Source organism: Pongo abelii, chromosome 10, assembly GCF_028885655.2.
Source record: "Pongo abelii isolate AG06213 chromosome 10, NHGRI_mPonAbe1-v2.0_pri, whole genome shotgun sequence".
NCBI lineage: Eukaryota > Metazoa > Chordata > Mammalia > Primates > Hominidae > Pongo > Pongo abelii.
This window is the reverse complement of record NC_071995.2, coordinates 105,696,507-105,711,878: the sequence shown is the minus strand read 5'-3', so window position 1 is coordinate 105,711,878 and position 15,372 is coordinate 105,696,507. Positions and strand designations below refer to the sequence as shown.

General features: G+C 37.2%; 1 protein-coding gene across 6 annotated transcripts in view; it reads left to right on the top strand.

Annotated features, from left to right (window-relative positions):
* CRY1 (cryptochrome circadian regulator 1) overlaps positions 1–15,372 on the top strand; it is a 102,181-nt gene that overhangs the window by 66,284 nt on the left and 20,525 nt on the right. For all 6 annotated transcript variants that reach the window (XM_002823690.4, XM_054527597.1, XM_054527599.1 and 3 more), the window contains one exon: positions 5,017–5,125. In XM_002823690.4, the coding sequence (XP_002823736.1) occupies positions 5,017–5,125 (109 nt within the window). The remainder of the gene's footprint in view (positions 1–5,016; positions 5,126–15,372) is intronic.

Here is a 15,372-nt window from a genome sequence, read left to right as displayed (position 1 = left end):
TATTTTCAGTGGAATATATTAAAAATAAATCATTCATTTCATTCAATATTGAGTGTCCCAGAGCACATGCATTTCAATTACATTAAAGTTGAACTTGGTGTGTTCTTTGGAACACACTGAATCTGAACTCTAACAGATCTAATCCTTTTCCCAGCTAAGGGTAAAGGGTTGAGCATTAGATTTTGTATAGTTTTGAAGTAACATTATTCATTCAACATTAAAAAGAAATCACACGCATCACTGAGTTGATACTTTGAACCTGGGCTGTTGGAGGTATTATCAAGGAAAAATTATATGCTTAGAGATTAGTTGAGTCTTAATTGCATTGTACCTTGTTTTATAATATTTATAGTCATATTGACCTTGCTACTGGGAAAGGTTTCCTTCAAATAGTAGTTCAAAGTCACATTCAGATGAAGTTACGAATTCAAAGTAATTCTTTATACAGGTATAGGCATCCAACTAATTCATGTTTTCTTTTGTCATGCCCAAGTAGTTACATATAGAAATGCATGGGGTGTTTTCTTTAAAAAAAAAAAACAGGAATTATTCTCAAGGGAAAATAACAACTTCTGTTTGATACATATCTACCATGTGCTAGAGACTCTACTAGGTGATTTTATGAGGCTCCTAATCCTTTCAACAGTTATACAAGACATCCCTACTAGGTCATTTAATCCTGTTTCTAATCTTTTCAACAAATTATACAAGGCACATAATGAGATTTGTCTGCCAAATATAGAAACCAAAATATAGATTAAGAAAACTGTAGTTAGGGCCAGGCCTGATGGCTCATGCCTGTAATCCCAGCACTTAGGGAGGCTGAGGCAGGTGGATCACCTGAGGTCAGGAGTTCAAGATGAGCCTGGCCAACATGGTGAAACCCTATCTCTACTAAAAATACAAAAATAATTAGCCAGGTGTGGTAGCACACTCCTGTAATCCCAGCTACTTGGGAGGCTGAGGCACAAGAATTGCCTGAACCTGGGAGGTGGAGGCTGCAGTGAGCTGAGATCATGCCACTGCACTCCAGCCTGGGCGACAGAACAAGACTCTGTCTCAGAAAGAGAGAGATGGGGAGAGACTGACTTAATTTGAAATCCATCAGGAGGAGGTTTTATTTTATATATATATATAAAATATGTATAATATGAGGTAAAATTTTTTCATCCTCTGAAGGACATAATGTACCTCAGAGGTTCAGAAGATGTAGAAGTGACTTTAAGCTGGAAGATTTAAGGTTAGTGGGATATGAACTTAAAGGGATGGGAATTGGGAAAGGTATTCCAAGCCAAGGAAAGGCCCTGGAGCACATTCCAGGAGATTGAATGTGTACTGAAAGAGAAGTTTGGTTTGGTGTGAGAGAAAGGGGTGTGAGGTAGGAAATCAACCTAGAACCCTAGGTTAGTAGCCAAGCAAAATGATTTGTTGTGTGTTGTATAGGGAATGAGTCATTGAAAACCTTTGTATAGGAAGGTGTGCCTCATGAATATTTGGAATTGCATATAAAATGAATTAGAATGGAGAGAGATTGTTAGTAGGCAGATCTATTTTAAGGCATTTCAGTAAATACAAGCAAGAGATAATATGAACTAGAATTATTGTAGCAAAAACAAGTGGAAAGGAAGGAGAACACTAAAAAGTAATAGATAACATATAATTGTGCTTACTATGGGCAGGCACTATTCTAAGAGCATATGTTAATTTATTTAATCTCACGAACAATGCTATGAGACAGGTCCGATTACTGTCCCAATTTTACAGATGAGGAGGCTAGATAGGACTTTTCAGGATTGATTTAAAGATAGTAATTTGTTGATAGACTTGTTAAATTATAGGACATCTGTGCAATGAAGTACTATGAAACTATGAAAATTGATGCTGTAAAAGTATGTCCATTGCCTCGAAAAGATGTTCACCATGTATTAAACCAGATACACATGTAGTATATCTCGTTTTTCTTCTACGTTGAAGGAATGTATGCTAATTATCAATTTTAAACTTTTTTATGAAGCTAAAAAAATGTGTTTGTTTCTCTGTTTCTCACCCCTATCTCAAACCCCCACTCCCTAAGGGGGAGATATGATTAATAGCTTGGTAAGTATTTTTCCAATTATTTTCTTGTGCACATATAAACAAAAGTAGATACAAGCAATGTAAATTTTATTTTATCAAAGTAATTTATGCAAATAGTTTTAAAAGCCTTATAACAAAGAATAGCATCATAGTGTGTTCTACTTTAGCCTTCTCTTTTGCTTTTCTTCTGGAGTCTTTTCTACTTAAAATATTTGATTACGAAGTACCTATATTATTTTTTAAGTGCTTCTATTTTTTAAATCTGTGCAACTTTTATGTGAAATGAGAGATGTAAATTATATCTGTGGAAGAAGAACACCATACTTAAATACAGCTTTTAGTCCTTTGTTTCATGAAGTACCAAAACAAAATTAATTCTTAGGTTTCAAAACTTTTCCTGTTGTAACACATTACTTTAGTCCATATCATTCTGTGCATTTGTTTGGTTCATATAATGTTTATTAAGGCCAGGCCTGTGATGGTTCATGCCTATAATCCCAGCACTTCGGGAGGCTGAGATGGGAGGATGACTTGAGGCCAGGAGTTCAAGACCAGCCTGGGCAACGTGGGGAGACCCCACCTCTACAAAAACTACAAAAATTAGCTGGGCATGATGGCATATGCCTGTGGTCCCAGTCACTCTAGAGGCTTAGGTGGGAGAAGTCAAGGCTGCAGTGAGCCATGATTCCAGCCTTAGCAACAGAGCACAATCCTGTCTCCAAAAAAAAAAAAAAAGTGTTTATTAAAAGCATTCAGAATGCTTATTCAGCCTATTAAGAAAGGGAAAGATTATTAATTAATCCATACTTAATTCTTCATTTTATGAATTAATCATGTCCTTTTGGTTTATTTCTTTTCCCATCTTACTGTCATTGAACTCTTGTACCACATAGAATTGTTTTGACCAAAAAGTTGAATATGGAGAACTCTTGCTGTTCTCAGTTCTTCCTCACTTCTGGTGGGGAAGATTTTGAAACTAATGGTACAACAGAGATTAGGGGATTATTATGGCCTTAGATTACCCCTCTAGGACATTTAAGTTTTGTACTGTTTCAATTTAAGAAAACTTAAAATTGCTAGTTCTTTCAACTTCTTAATTTTTGATCTGTGTAAAAACTCTTCGATCTTTGTTCTGTCTAGTAACTCTTCTTGCCAAGCAAATACATAAAATTAGATGCTTCCCAATAAACATTTGTCACCAGACATGATAAATTATTCATAGTTGGAGATAATTTTATTAAACTCCAATGCTTTTATATCACTATCCATCTAACAACAACAGTCTTCTCCCCTGAAATATTTGTACATTGGTAGTGGTGGGTTAGGGTGGGGATCAGGTGTTAGGGAGGTGACTCCAAACCAAGGCAGAAAAGGGATGTGATAAAATATAAATGTGGGGATAGAAAGGTTTGCTTCCTACTTGGAAACCCATGAGACTTCCTAAGGTGAAATGGTGGGATGTCTTTAACATCCTCATAAAAATATAGCACCGTGACTCTTCAAGCTGTACAGATGGCGCTCCTAAAGAGGAAGAAGTGTCAGACCTGACTAGTGTACTTATGTCACTAATAACTACAGTTGTAAAAAATCAACAAGACTTATTTGGTGAAATGATGGTATCGGAATGGGTAAAGAGAACAAAATGATCTCGACCAAGCAACTTTTTAGAACAATCTGTCCAGTAGAACTTTCTGCAATGATGGAAATGTTCTGTAGCTATACTGTTCGGTATGGTAGCTACCAGCTATACATGTGGCTGTTGAGGACTTGAAATGTGGCAAGTGTGACTAAGGAACTGATTTTTAAATTTAACTAACTTAAATTTAAATGGCTACATGTGCCTTTTGGTTACCATATTAGATAGTGCACTTCTAGAATATGCATTTCCCTGCTTCTTAATCACTCCTCTTCACAAGTAAGAGATAATCACTATTCTGAAAGACCATGTGGCCTGTGAAAAAGGCAGACAAATACTTAACCTTAATATCAAAAACATAAAAGAAGCAAAATAGGAAATAAGATACGTCCAGCTGAAAAGAACAGAATCTAGATGAAACTTAACATGAATCAAATAATAAGATTGGACCTTCCATGGGTGACATCTCTTTTAAATTTGCTCTTGGGAATGTTCCATTTCTTCGCAACAGAAGATGCACAGTAAGCAGTCTTCTGGTACTGCCCCAGAATTTTCTTAGATATCTGTCATGTGAAAGCCTTGTTACTAATTATTTCATTGAAAAAGTCTATAATCTCCACCCCAACTCCATGAAACCTTTTCTTTTTTTTTTTAGAAGTTATTCTGGCATTTTCTACACTCAGAGAATTAATAACCACATAATTTGGCATCTACTTATTAGTTTCTTTTTTTAATAAATTAGAAACTTGAAAATGGGCGTTATGATTTCAATCTCTTAAATTATTACACTATTACAAAAAAGTACTCATAATCTTTTTTTTTTGTCCCCTCAGATTCCTTTTTACCATGATATTCTTAAATTATTCACTTGCTTATTCATTACGTAGGATGTTTCCGGTTTTTTCCCCCTAGCAGAAGATATTCTAGATTTTTCAAGTTTTCCTTTCTGTATGAAAAGCCATTTTCATATAGAAAATATTTCATCAAGTTTAAACAATGAAACCAATTTAATTGCTTTGATACTTCTTTATATGTTTTTATGTTCACAAATTAAATTTTTGCTAATAGTCACTTTTATTTAATGAAAATTAGTGATTTTATTCAGTATTTTATTAAAATACTAGGTAATTTGTGCTATAATTAAAAAATATATATTAGTATGGTTTTTTGAAAAAGTATATATCAATAGGAGGTAATAAGATGATAGGTTGGCATTTCAACTTTTAGAATAACATGACTTTGTAATAATTTAGTCTTCTAAATATATATTTTTAATAATTTAAATAATACTTTCTTCTCTCTAGATTTTTGCTTCAGTGTCTTGAGGATCTTGATGCCAGTCTACGAAAATTAAACTCCCGTCTGTTTGTGATTCGTGGACAACCAGCAGATGTGTTTCCCAGGCTTTTCAAGGTAATTTGAAAAATATTTGCATAAAACAATCTTTTCTCAGATAATATTACATATTTGGTAAATAAGGTTTTTTGACTAATTGAAAATGTACAGAATATAAGTAAGTATTTTCAAGTAAAAATTTTGTGGGTTTTTTTTCTTTATTTAATGAAAAAGCTATACATGGTAAAAATCAGACAGTGAGAAAATAGTTTACAATGAAAAGTTCAATCTTTCTTCCACCTTAAACTGCTAGTTCCCCTCCCAGAAGCAACAGCTACTACTAGTTTCTTATGTATCCAATTCCAGTTTCTTGTTTATCCAATTAGAAATATTCTTTGCATAAACAAGAATTTTTTTCTGTATATATATATATACACACACATATTTTGTGTATATATATATGTATACACACACACACACACACGCCTATCCATGTGTTTGTGTCTGTGTTACTATCCCCTTTGTTAAAAGTTAAAATGACACCCTATACACACCATTCTCTGCCATGCTTTGTTCACATAACCATATCTTTTGGAAGTTCTTCCATATCATTTCCTCGGTCTTTCAGATGACTTCATAGTATTCCATTTTGTAGATGGCTATAATTTTTTAAACTAGCTTTCTACTGAACGTTTAATTATTTTCTCTGTAGGCCTTTTGCTAATATAAATGCCAGTGAATCTACTTGTCCACATTTACGAATCTTTGCTCACATGGGCCAGTACATTTGTGGGATAATTCTTAGAAGACTTCCTGGGTCAAAAGGTTGTAACAATGGACATTTTACCGATAATACAGAATTTGTAGTGCTTTTTTTTTTCTTTTTTTGAGATGGAGTCTCGCTCTTGTCGCCCAGGCTAGAGTGCAATGGCGCGATCTCAGCTCACTGCAACCTCTGCCTCCTGGGTTCAAGTGATTCTTCTGCCTCAGCGTCCTGAGTAGCTGGGATTACTGGCGCACGCCACCATGCCTGGCTAATTTTGTACTTTTAGTAGAGACAGGGTTTCACCATGTTGGTCAGGCTGGTCTCGAACTCCTGACCTCAGGTGATCCACTTGCCTCGACCTCCCAAAGTGCTGGAATTAAAGGTGTGAGCCACTGCGCCCAGCACTGTAGTGCTTTTTAAAAAACTTAATAGGATCTTAAAAATCTTTAAAAATGTTTAAGATACCTAGTCTTATCTCTTCCCATTTTTCCAAATGAAAAATTAGGCCTAGAGAGTAAATGAGTGCCCAAGATCATACAACTAGCTCATGGAAATGCCCAGACCAGAAACTGAGTTTCCTCATTGCCCTTTTTATATTCATGCCTTCCTATTTATTACTGTATTAGTCCATTCTCACATTGCTGCAAAGAAATATCTGAGACTGTATAATTTATAAAGAAAAGAGATTTAATTGGCTAACGGTTCTGCAGGCTGTACAGGAAGCATAGTGGCTTCTTGGAAGGCCTCAGGAAACTTACAATCATGGTGGAAGGCGAAGGGAAAGGGGAAGTAAGAACTTCACATGGCCAGAGCAGGAGGAAGAGAGAAGGAGCGGGGAGGTGCCACACTTTAAAAAAAAAAAAAACAAAAAACAGATCTTGCAAGCACTCACTCACTATCAGAGCACCAAGGGGGGAAATCTGCCCCCATGATCCAATCACCTCCCACCAGGCCCCACTTCCAACATTGGGGATTATAATTCAACTTGAGATTTCGGTGAGGACATAGATCCCAAACCATATCAACTACTATTAGACTTTATAAATGTATATCTGCTTTTTCTTGAATCATTTGAGTCATCAAATTTTTGAAATAGCAATGTTTCTATTTGTATTTCTTAATGTAGAAGAGAACAGCTCCTTTCTGTGAATGAGAAGATCAATCCCCAGTGCTGAGAATCAAATAAACATTACTTAGCCTTTTTATTTTATTTTATTTTTTTGCTTGTATGAAAGACACATTTAATGTTAGTGAAAATTTACATTCAATAAAGAGTGTTCACAACTGTAATACATCAAGTTAGAATTTAACCTAGGTATTTGGGAGAGTTCTAACAAGAAAGCATATCAAGCAAGCATAAGAAGAAGCAATGATAATAATTTATCAGCAACTCATGAATATAAGAGTGTGTGTCGATAATTGTTTCAACCCTATCTCTAAATCTGTTTGATATAAATAAAATGAATCCTAAGTGGCGTTGCCTTTTTTTTGTTTGGAGCCGGGGAGACAGGGTTTCGCTCTGTTGCCCTGCCTGTAGTGCAGTGGTGCCATCGTAGCTCATTGCAGCCTCAAACTCCTAGGCTCAAGTGATCCTAGGACTACAGGATCGAGTAGCTAAGACTGCAGCTGTATACCACCATACTTGGCTAATTTTTTTTTTTGTTTGGTAATCTTGCTATGTTGCTCAGGCTAGTCTCAATCATCTAGCCTCAGGCAATCCTCCTTCAACCTCCCAAAGCACTGGGATTACAGGCATAAGCCATAGCACCTAGCCCTAGTTGCTTTAAAACAACAAAATTCTTATTTACTTGTTTTTGAACCAACATTTTTCAAACCAGCAAGTGTTTTGTGTTCTTTGTTTTGAGATTTCTTCTGCCTAAAATAGCACATTATTGGGCCAAACTATCTTCTATATTTAAATGATGTCCTATCTTATCAATTTGGCAGAGAGGAATGGGTTTCCACATGGGCCCTAATATACAAATACATGAACACATACATATAGTACTTATTATTTTATTCTGATTTTTTCTTTAGCTACATATAGTAGTCTGTATAAAATGCCATTTATAAAAACTTCCTTTTAGATTTATTTACCATATCTAGAGCCATAGAGGGAATTAATTCCTTTTTTATTGAATTAATGTTTCAATTTTTACTTTTTGCTTATAGGTTCAACATGCATATGTTTAAAAAAAAAGAAAGGCTAAAAGCATATACAATTAGAAGCATTAGAAGCATATTGTTCCCCACCTTCACCCTAACCATCACAACCACAGTTTCTCTGAGGGAGAAGATTCTTCTGTCATTAACTAGCTGAGTCACTTAATTAGTGTCTCAGGTCTTTTGGTTCTAGTACAGCAAGTAGTGAGGATTTTTAATAGGTAATTAATCTGGTTTTCCACATTGGAGGTAAGGCTAGTTTAGACCTGGTAACAGTAGCCTTAGTTAATTGGGATAGTTGTGTCAGTGGCTCCAGTACTGATGGCTCCCCTAGTATCTATCTATCTTCTGTGTCATTCACTCAATTTATTCTGTTTATAAGGAGTCAGAACATTTTTATGCACACATAGGTAAACACATATATATCTAATAAACTATTGTCATTTTTTCTGGCGTTTTTTACTTAGTTTTTTTTCTAAGTTAAACTCTGACTTAATATAGGCTAACGATGGCTTTTTCTAGGCCTTGCAGAAGCTTTTAATAAGGAGTTTAAATTATTGGTTTTAGAGACTAGGTGCATAATTAATATCTAGATTTTTTAAAAACATTCTCATTATATCTATTTCTTTTTTTAATTATTTCTTTTTTTTTTTTTTTTTTTTTTTTTGAGAGAGAGAGTCTTGCTCTGTTGCCCAGGCTGGAGTGCAGTAGTGCTGTCTTGGCTCACTGCAACTTTTGCCTTCCAGGCTCAAGCCATTCTTGTGCCTCAGCCACCCAAGTAGCTGAGATTATAGGCATGCACAACCACATCTTGCTAATTTTTGTATTTTTAGCAGAGAAAGGGTTTCGCCAATTGGCCAGGCTGGTCTTAAACTCCTGGCTTCAGGATCCAGGAGTCTCCACCCACCTTGGCCTCCCAAAGTGCTGGGATAACAGGCATGAGCCACTGTGCCCAGCCTCATTATATCTAAGAAACAGAGACACATGGCTAAAGTCTATAGATGGCCACACTGAAGCATTATAAAATGTTTTGTTCAAAATCACAGAATAAAAGAACATATAAAGCCACCATTTTTCAACAGTAAAATTTATATTATGCTTTTTTAAGTTACTTTGGATCTTGCTTTGTTAATTCATGACACATGCTTGATAGAATGTATTCAACAGATACTGATTGAGTGCCTGCTATATACAAGGCTGTGTCTGAGGTACTGGAGATACAGTAGTGAAACAAAAAATTTCTATCTTCATGGTGCTTACACTGTAGTGGAAGGAGACAGATAGTAAACAAATAAGTAAACATGCAATGTCAGGTGATGATATGTGCTGTAGAGAAGAGTAAAATGTGGGATAGTAAATGTCAAGGTGAGGGAAGGTTACTTTATATGGAATCAAAGAATGCCTCACTGATAAGGTGACATTTGAGCAAACATATGAAGAGTGAGCCATGCATCTGGGTTGTGGTATATCATATCCACAATATTTTGCAGCTCTTTCTGTCAAAAGGTAGAGTTTATTTCCTTACCCCATTGAATCTGACTTGCCCTTATAACATGTTTTTGACCAAGTGTCAAAGAAGACATTGTGAATTCCAAATCCTAGGCCTTAAGCGACCTTTCAGCTTCTACTTTTCCCCTCTTAGGATGCTCCTTCTATCATGTAAGAAAGCCTGGGGTAGAATATCTAACTTTGGGAGGCCCACATATAGAGAGTGGACCAAACAACGGCCAACACCAAAGTCTGAGATGTGTGAGTTTGACTATCTTAGGCACTCCAGCCCCAGCCAAGCTGCCAGCGAATTGCAGCCTCATGAACAGATCCGAGTGAAACCAATAAAAGAACCATCCAGATACCTGACAGAATTTTGAGAATTAATAATTCCACTAAGCTAACTGCAACATGGGGGAGGAACATGGAAGGCAGAGGAAACAGTGCTTAACAAAGGCCTTGAAGTAGACATGTGCATGATTTGTTTAGGGAACAACAAGAAGGCCAGTGTCTAGAGCACAGTGAGTGAAAAGAAGAAATGGCATCAGAGAGGTGGCTGGAAGCCAGATCATAGGGCTTTATAGATCATGTTAGGAGCTTCAGCCTTTACTCGGAGTGAAATGGATGCCATTGGAGAGTTTTGAGTAGAAGAGTGACATGATTTAACTCAAGATTTAAAAGAATTTCTCTGGCTGTTTGTGGAGAATACACAGGGGATTGAAAGTGTTGTAGAGGCAGAAGCAGAAAGATCAGTTAGGAAGCAGTGGCAGTTATTTAGGAATAAGATGATGATGACCAGGACCAGGGTAGCTGTAGAGGTATTGAGAAATGGTAGGGTTTTGGATATATATTTTAAATAGAGGCTGTAAGGTTTGCCTATATGTGATATATGAGAGTCAAGGATGACTCTAGGTTTTTAGCCTGGACACATGGCAGGATGGATTCCCATTTAATGGAATAACAGAGACTATGGAGGAACAAGTTTAAGGAAAAAATAAGAAGTTCATTTTATAAATTTTTAGTTTGGGATGCCTTTTAGGCATGTTAATGTACATGTTGAGAAGGCATTCAAGTCTAGTGCTCAGGGAGAAGTCTGGACTAAATTTAGGACTCTTCAGTATATAAATAGTAGTTTAGACCCTAAGACTAGAGTTATGAAACAGAAGGAAAGGATGATGGATGGATGGATGGAAATTTTTAGATTTTTACCTTCTTTGTATTTAGATTATTTTGTGAGATAGCTTTACATTTTTATGCAATTATACTGTTTAATTTACTGTCAATTTAAAAATAAATGCTTTCTCCTAGGACATAATGTGATTTACAACTTTTACTATCAAATTTTACATTGCATATTTTCACAGTATATTAATTATGACTTAAGAACTTTTTTTTTTTAATTGTTCGGGAGTGCTATTTCTTTCTTTTGTTTTATTTTTGTTTTTTGAGACCAAGTCTCATTTTGTCACCCAGGCTAGAGTGCAGTGGCACGATCTCAGCTCACTGCAACCTCCACCTCCTGGGTTCAAGTGATTCTCGTGCCTCAGCCTCCCGAGTAGCTGGGACTACAGGAGTGCGCCACCATGCCCAGCTAATTTTTGTATTTTTAGTAGAGATGAGGTTTCACCATGTTGGCCAGGCTGGTCTGGAAGTCCTGACCTTAAGTGGTCTACCTGCCTTTGCCTCCCAAAGTGCTGGGATTACAGGCGTGAGCCACCACGCCCAGCCAAGAACTTTATACTCATTTAGTTGTTCATGTTATCCTTTCTGATTAACAAGTAATTGTGATACACAAAAATAGATACAAATCTTAGTGCTTAAAATTGCCAAGTGCTTGAGCCCAGGAGTTTGAGACCAGCCTGGGCAACATGGTGAGACTCTGTCTCTACAGAAAATTTTAAAAATTAGCTGGGCATGGTAGCATACACCTGTAGTCCCAGCTACTCCAGTGGCTGAGGTAGGAGGATCACTTTAGCCTGGAAAGCTGGAGACTGCAGTGAGCCGAGATCATGCCACTCTACTCCAGCCTGGACGACAGAGCAAGACCCTCGCTCAAAAAAAATTGCAAAGTGAATATTCACTTACTCAAATGAAAATATGTTGGTGCTATTTGCAGTCTTACTGTTAAATCCAGGTATTGAAATTCAAAGGTAACTATGTGTTGCTTAAAATAAAAACCTGCTCTAACGAGTAGATAAGCCTGGACAACATGCTGAGACCGCATCTCTACAAAAATTTTTAAAAATTAGCTGGGTATGGTGGTGCATGTCTGTGGTCCTAGCTACTCAGGAGGCTGAGGTGGGAGGATCACTTGAACCCAGGAGGTTAATGCTGCAGTGAGCTATATTCATGCCACTGCACTCCAGCCTGGGCAACAGAGTGAGACCTTGTCTCAAAAAAAAAAAAAAAAAAAGTAGATAGGGACTTCCATCTCTGGTTAAGATGTAAAAACTCACAATAGATCATTGTTTCCCATATTAACAAGGAGATGAAAGTGAATGTGACACAAAATTATAGAGGTTTTTTTTCCTCTTATTTTGTTTGAACCCGTTAGAGAATTGAGAAAATAAAGTCTCTAAAGGCTGGGCCTGGTGGCTCACGCCTGTAATCCCAGCACTTTGGGAGGCCGAGGCCAGCGTATCACAAGGTCGGGAGTGCAAGACCAGCCTGACCAACATGGTGAAACCCCGTCTCTACTAAAAATACAAAAATTAGCTGGGAGTGGTGGTGTACACCTGTAATCCCAGCTACTTAGGAGGCTGAGGCAGGAGAAACGCTTGAACCCAGGAGGCGGAGGTTGCAGTGAGCTGAGATTGTGCTACTGCGCTCCAGCCTGCATGACAGAGTGTGACTCTGTCTAAAAAAAAAGAAACAAAAACACACAAAATATATATATTGATACACCCAGGTTATATCCTAATGCTACACCATTCTATATAAGGGACTTGAGCATTTGTGAATTTTGGTATCCACAGGGGGTCCTGGAACCAATTTCCTGCAGATACCAAGGGAGGACTGTGTATCAAAATTTACAGAATGCAGCTAAAGCAGTGCTTAGAGGAAAATTAATATTATAGCTTTCAGTATTATATTAGAAAAGGAAAAATCAAGAACTAAGTTTCTACCTTAAAGATAGAAAAAGAACACATTAAACCAACAGTTAGTAGAAAGAAAACAAAAAATAAAGAGGAACAGGAATCAATGAAATAGAAAACAATAAAGAAAATCAGTATGCGTTAATTAGTTTATTATTTCTTAGTGCCAAACCCACACTTCTTTCCCTACTGTGTGATACTGGAGCTGGACACTGTAAACATTTCTCCTTTGCCAGCTGGCTAGATATTAGGCTTTATCAAAAGATATTGTTGGTGGTGCTCTGCAAGGTCACAGCAGGAGAGAAGAAGCTTTTCTTCTTGATATACTTGTGCTTTTTTTCCCTGGGCCAGCAGATGAGTATGCAGGAGGATCAGTAGCATTCACCTCAGCAGCCCTCCTGAACCAGCCACAGCCTACATACACCCTCTGGTGAATTTCTGTGTAAGCCTATTTATACCCTCTGATAAGTTTCTATGCCACCTGGTGGACAGCTTCTACAGATACCTCCAGTTAGCCCATACCTACCAGGAAGTTTCTCAGCCAACCAGCAGGTTATTGGTATGAAACAGTTTTGGTCATTGCCCTCTGGTAAGTTTCTTTACAGGGAAGGTTGTGTGTTCCTGTGGCAGCACGCTCCATCCGATGTGCCGTGAATCTCAGTGGCTTGGTGGAGGGAGCTTTTGTTAAGTTTTTTATTCATTCCTTGTTTATTTTCCCTCCGCATAGAGGTGGCAGCTGCTTTCTGCAATTGGTACTTTTGAACACCTTAGAGCAGTACCATCCAATAGAAGTCATGTTAAATTTAAAATTTTCTAGTAGCCACATTAAAAAAGTAAAAAGAAACAGGTGAAATTAATTTTAATGATTTATTCAACACAGTATATCTAAAATATTCTATATAAAAGTATTAATAAGCTATTTTATCTTTTAAAATAGCTTATTTTAAACAGAGTTTTAAAAAAAAAGTTCTTGAAATCTTGTGTGTATTTTATACTTCCAGCTCATCTCAGTGCCAGTTAGTCACATTTCAGTGCTCAGAAGCCACACGTGGCCTAGTGGCTACTACCTACCATACTGAAGTGTAGCCTTATCTCCTGTTTTACTTCTTGTCATTGTTGACTACCTTTAGTAGCTAACAATTACAGTTTTTGATACAGGCATACCTGGGAGATGTTACAAGTTTGGTTCAAGACCACCACAATAAAGTAAATATTGCAATAAAGCAAACATCACAATAAAGCAAGTCACAGTTTTTTTGTTTTCCAGTGCATATATATAAAAGTTGTCTTTATACTATTCTGTAGTCTTTTCTGTGTGCAGTAGCATTATGACTAAAAAAAATACACACCTTAGTTAAAGATATTTTATTGCTAAAAAAATGCTAGTGATCATCTAAGCCTTCAGCAAGTCATAATCTTTTTTGCTGGTGGAGGTTCTTGCCTCAATGCTGATGACTACTGGCTCATCAGGGTAGTGGTTGCTGATGGTTGTGGTGGCTATGGCAATTTCTTAAGACAGTAATGAAGTTTGCCACATCAGTTGACCCTTCCTTTCACCAAAGATTTCTCTATAGCTTGCAATGCTGTTTGATAGCATTTTACCCACAGTACAACTTTAAAAATTGGAGTCAATCCTCTCAAACCCTGCCACTGCTTCATCAACTAAATTTGTGTTATATCCTAAATCCTTTGTTATCATTTTGATGATGTTCACAGCATCTTCGCCAGCAGTAGATTCCATTTCAGGAAACCATTTTCTTGCTCATCCATAGAAAGCAGCTCCTCATCCATTTAAGTTTTATCATAAGATTGCGGTAATTCAGTCACATCCTCAGGCTCCACTTCTAGTTTTAGTTCTATTGCTATTTCTACCACATTTGTAGTTCCTTCCTCCACTGAAGTCTTGAACCCCTCAGAGTCATCCATGAGGACTGGAATCAACTTCTTCCAAATTGCTGTTAATGTTGATATTTTAACCTCCTCCCATGAATCACAGATGTTCTTACTGGCATCTAGAATGGCAAATCCTTTCCAAAGATTTTCAATTTACTTTGCTCAGACCCGTCAAAAGAATCACTGTCTGTGGCAGCTATAGCCTTACAAAATGTGTTTCTTAATAAAACTTGAAAGTCAGAATTACTCCTTGATCCATGGGCTGCAGAATTGATGTTACATTGGTAGGAATGAAAACAATGTTAATCTCTCTAATAAATCTCCATTGGAACTTTTGGATGACCAAGTACGTTGTCTGCGAGCAGTGATATTTTTAAAGAAGTCTTTCTTTCTGAGCAGTAGGTCTCAACAGAGAGCTTAAAATATTTATAAACCATTTTGTAAACACATGTGCTGTCATCCAGGCTTTGTTGTTCCTGTTCTGCACAGGCAGAGTAGATTTAGCATAGTTCTCAAGGGACCTAGGAGTTTTAGAATGGGCAATGAGAATTGGCTTCAACTTAAAGTCACCAGCTATGTTAGCCCCTCACAAGAAAGTCAGCCTGTACTTTGAAGCTTTGAAGCTAGGCATTGACTTTTTCTTCTTTTTTTATTTTTGAGACGGAGTGTTCCTCTGTCACCCATGCTGCAGTGCAGTGGCACGATCTTGGCTCACTGCAGCCTTCGCCTCCTGGGCTCAATTGATTCTCCTGCCTCAGCCTCCTGAGTAGCTTGGACCGCAGGCGTGCACCACCATGCCTGGCTAAATTTTGTATTTTTAGTAGAGACAGGGTTTCACCATGTTAGCCAGACTGGTCTCGAACTCCTGACCTCAAGCATCTGCCTGCCTCAGCTTCCCAAAGTGCTGGGATTACAGGCAT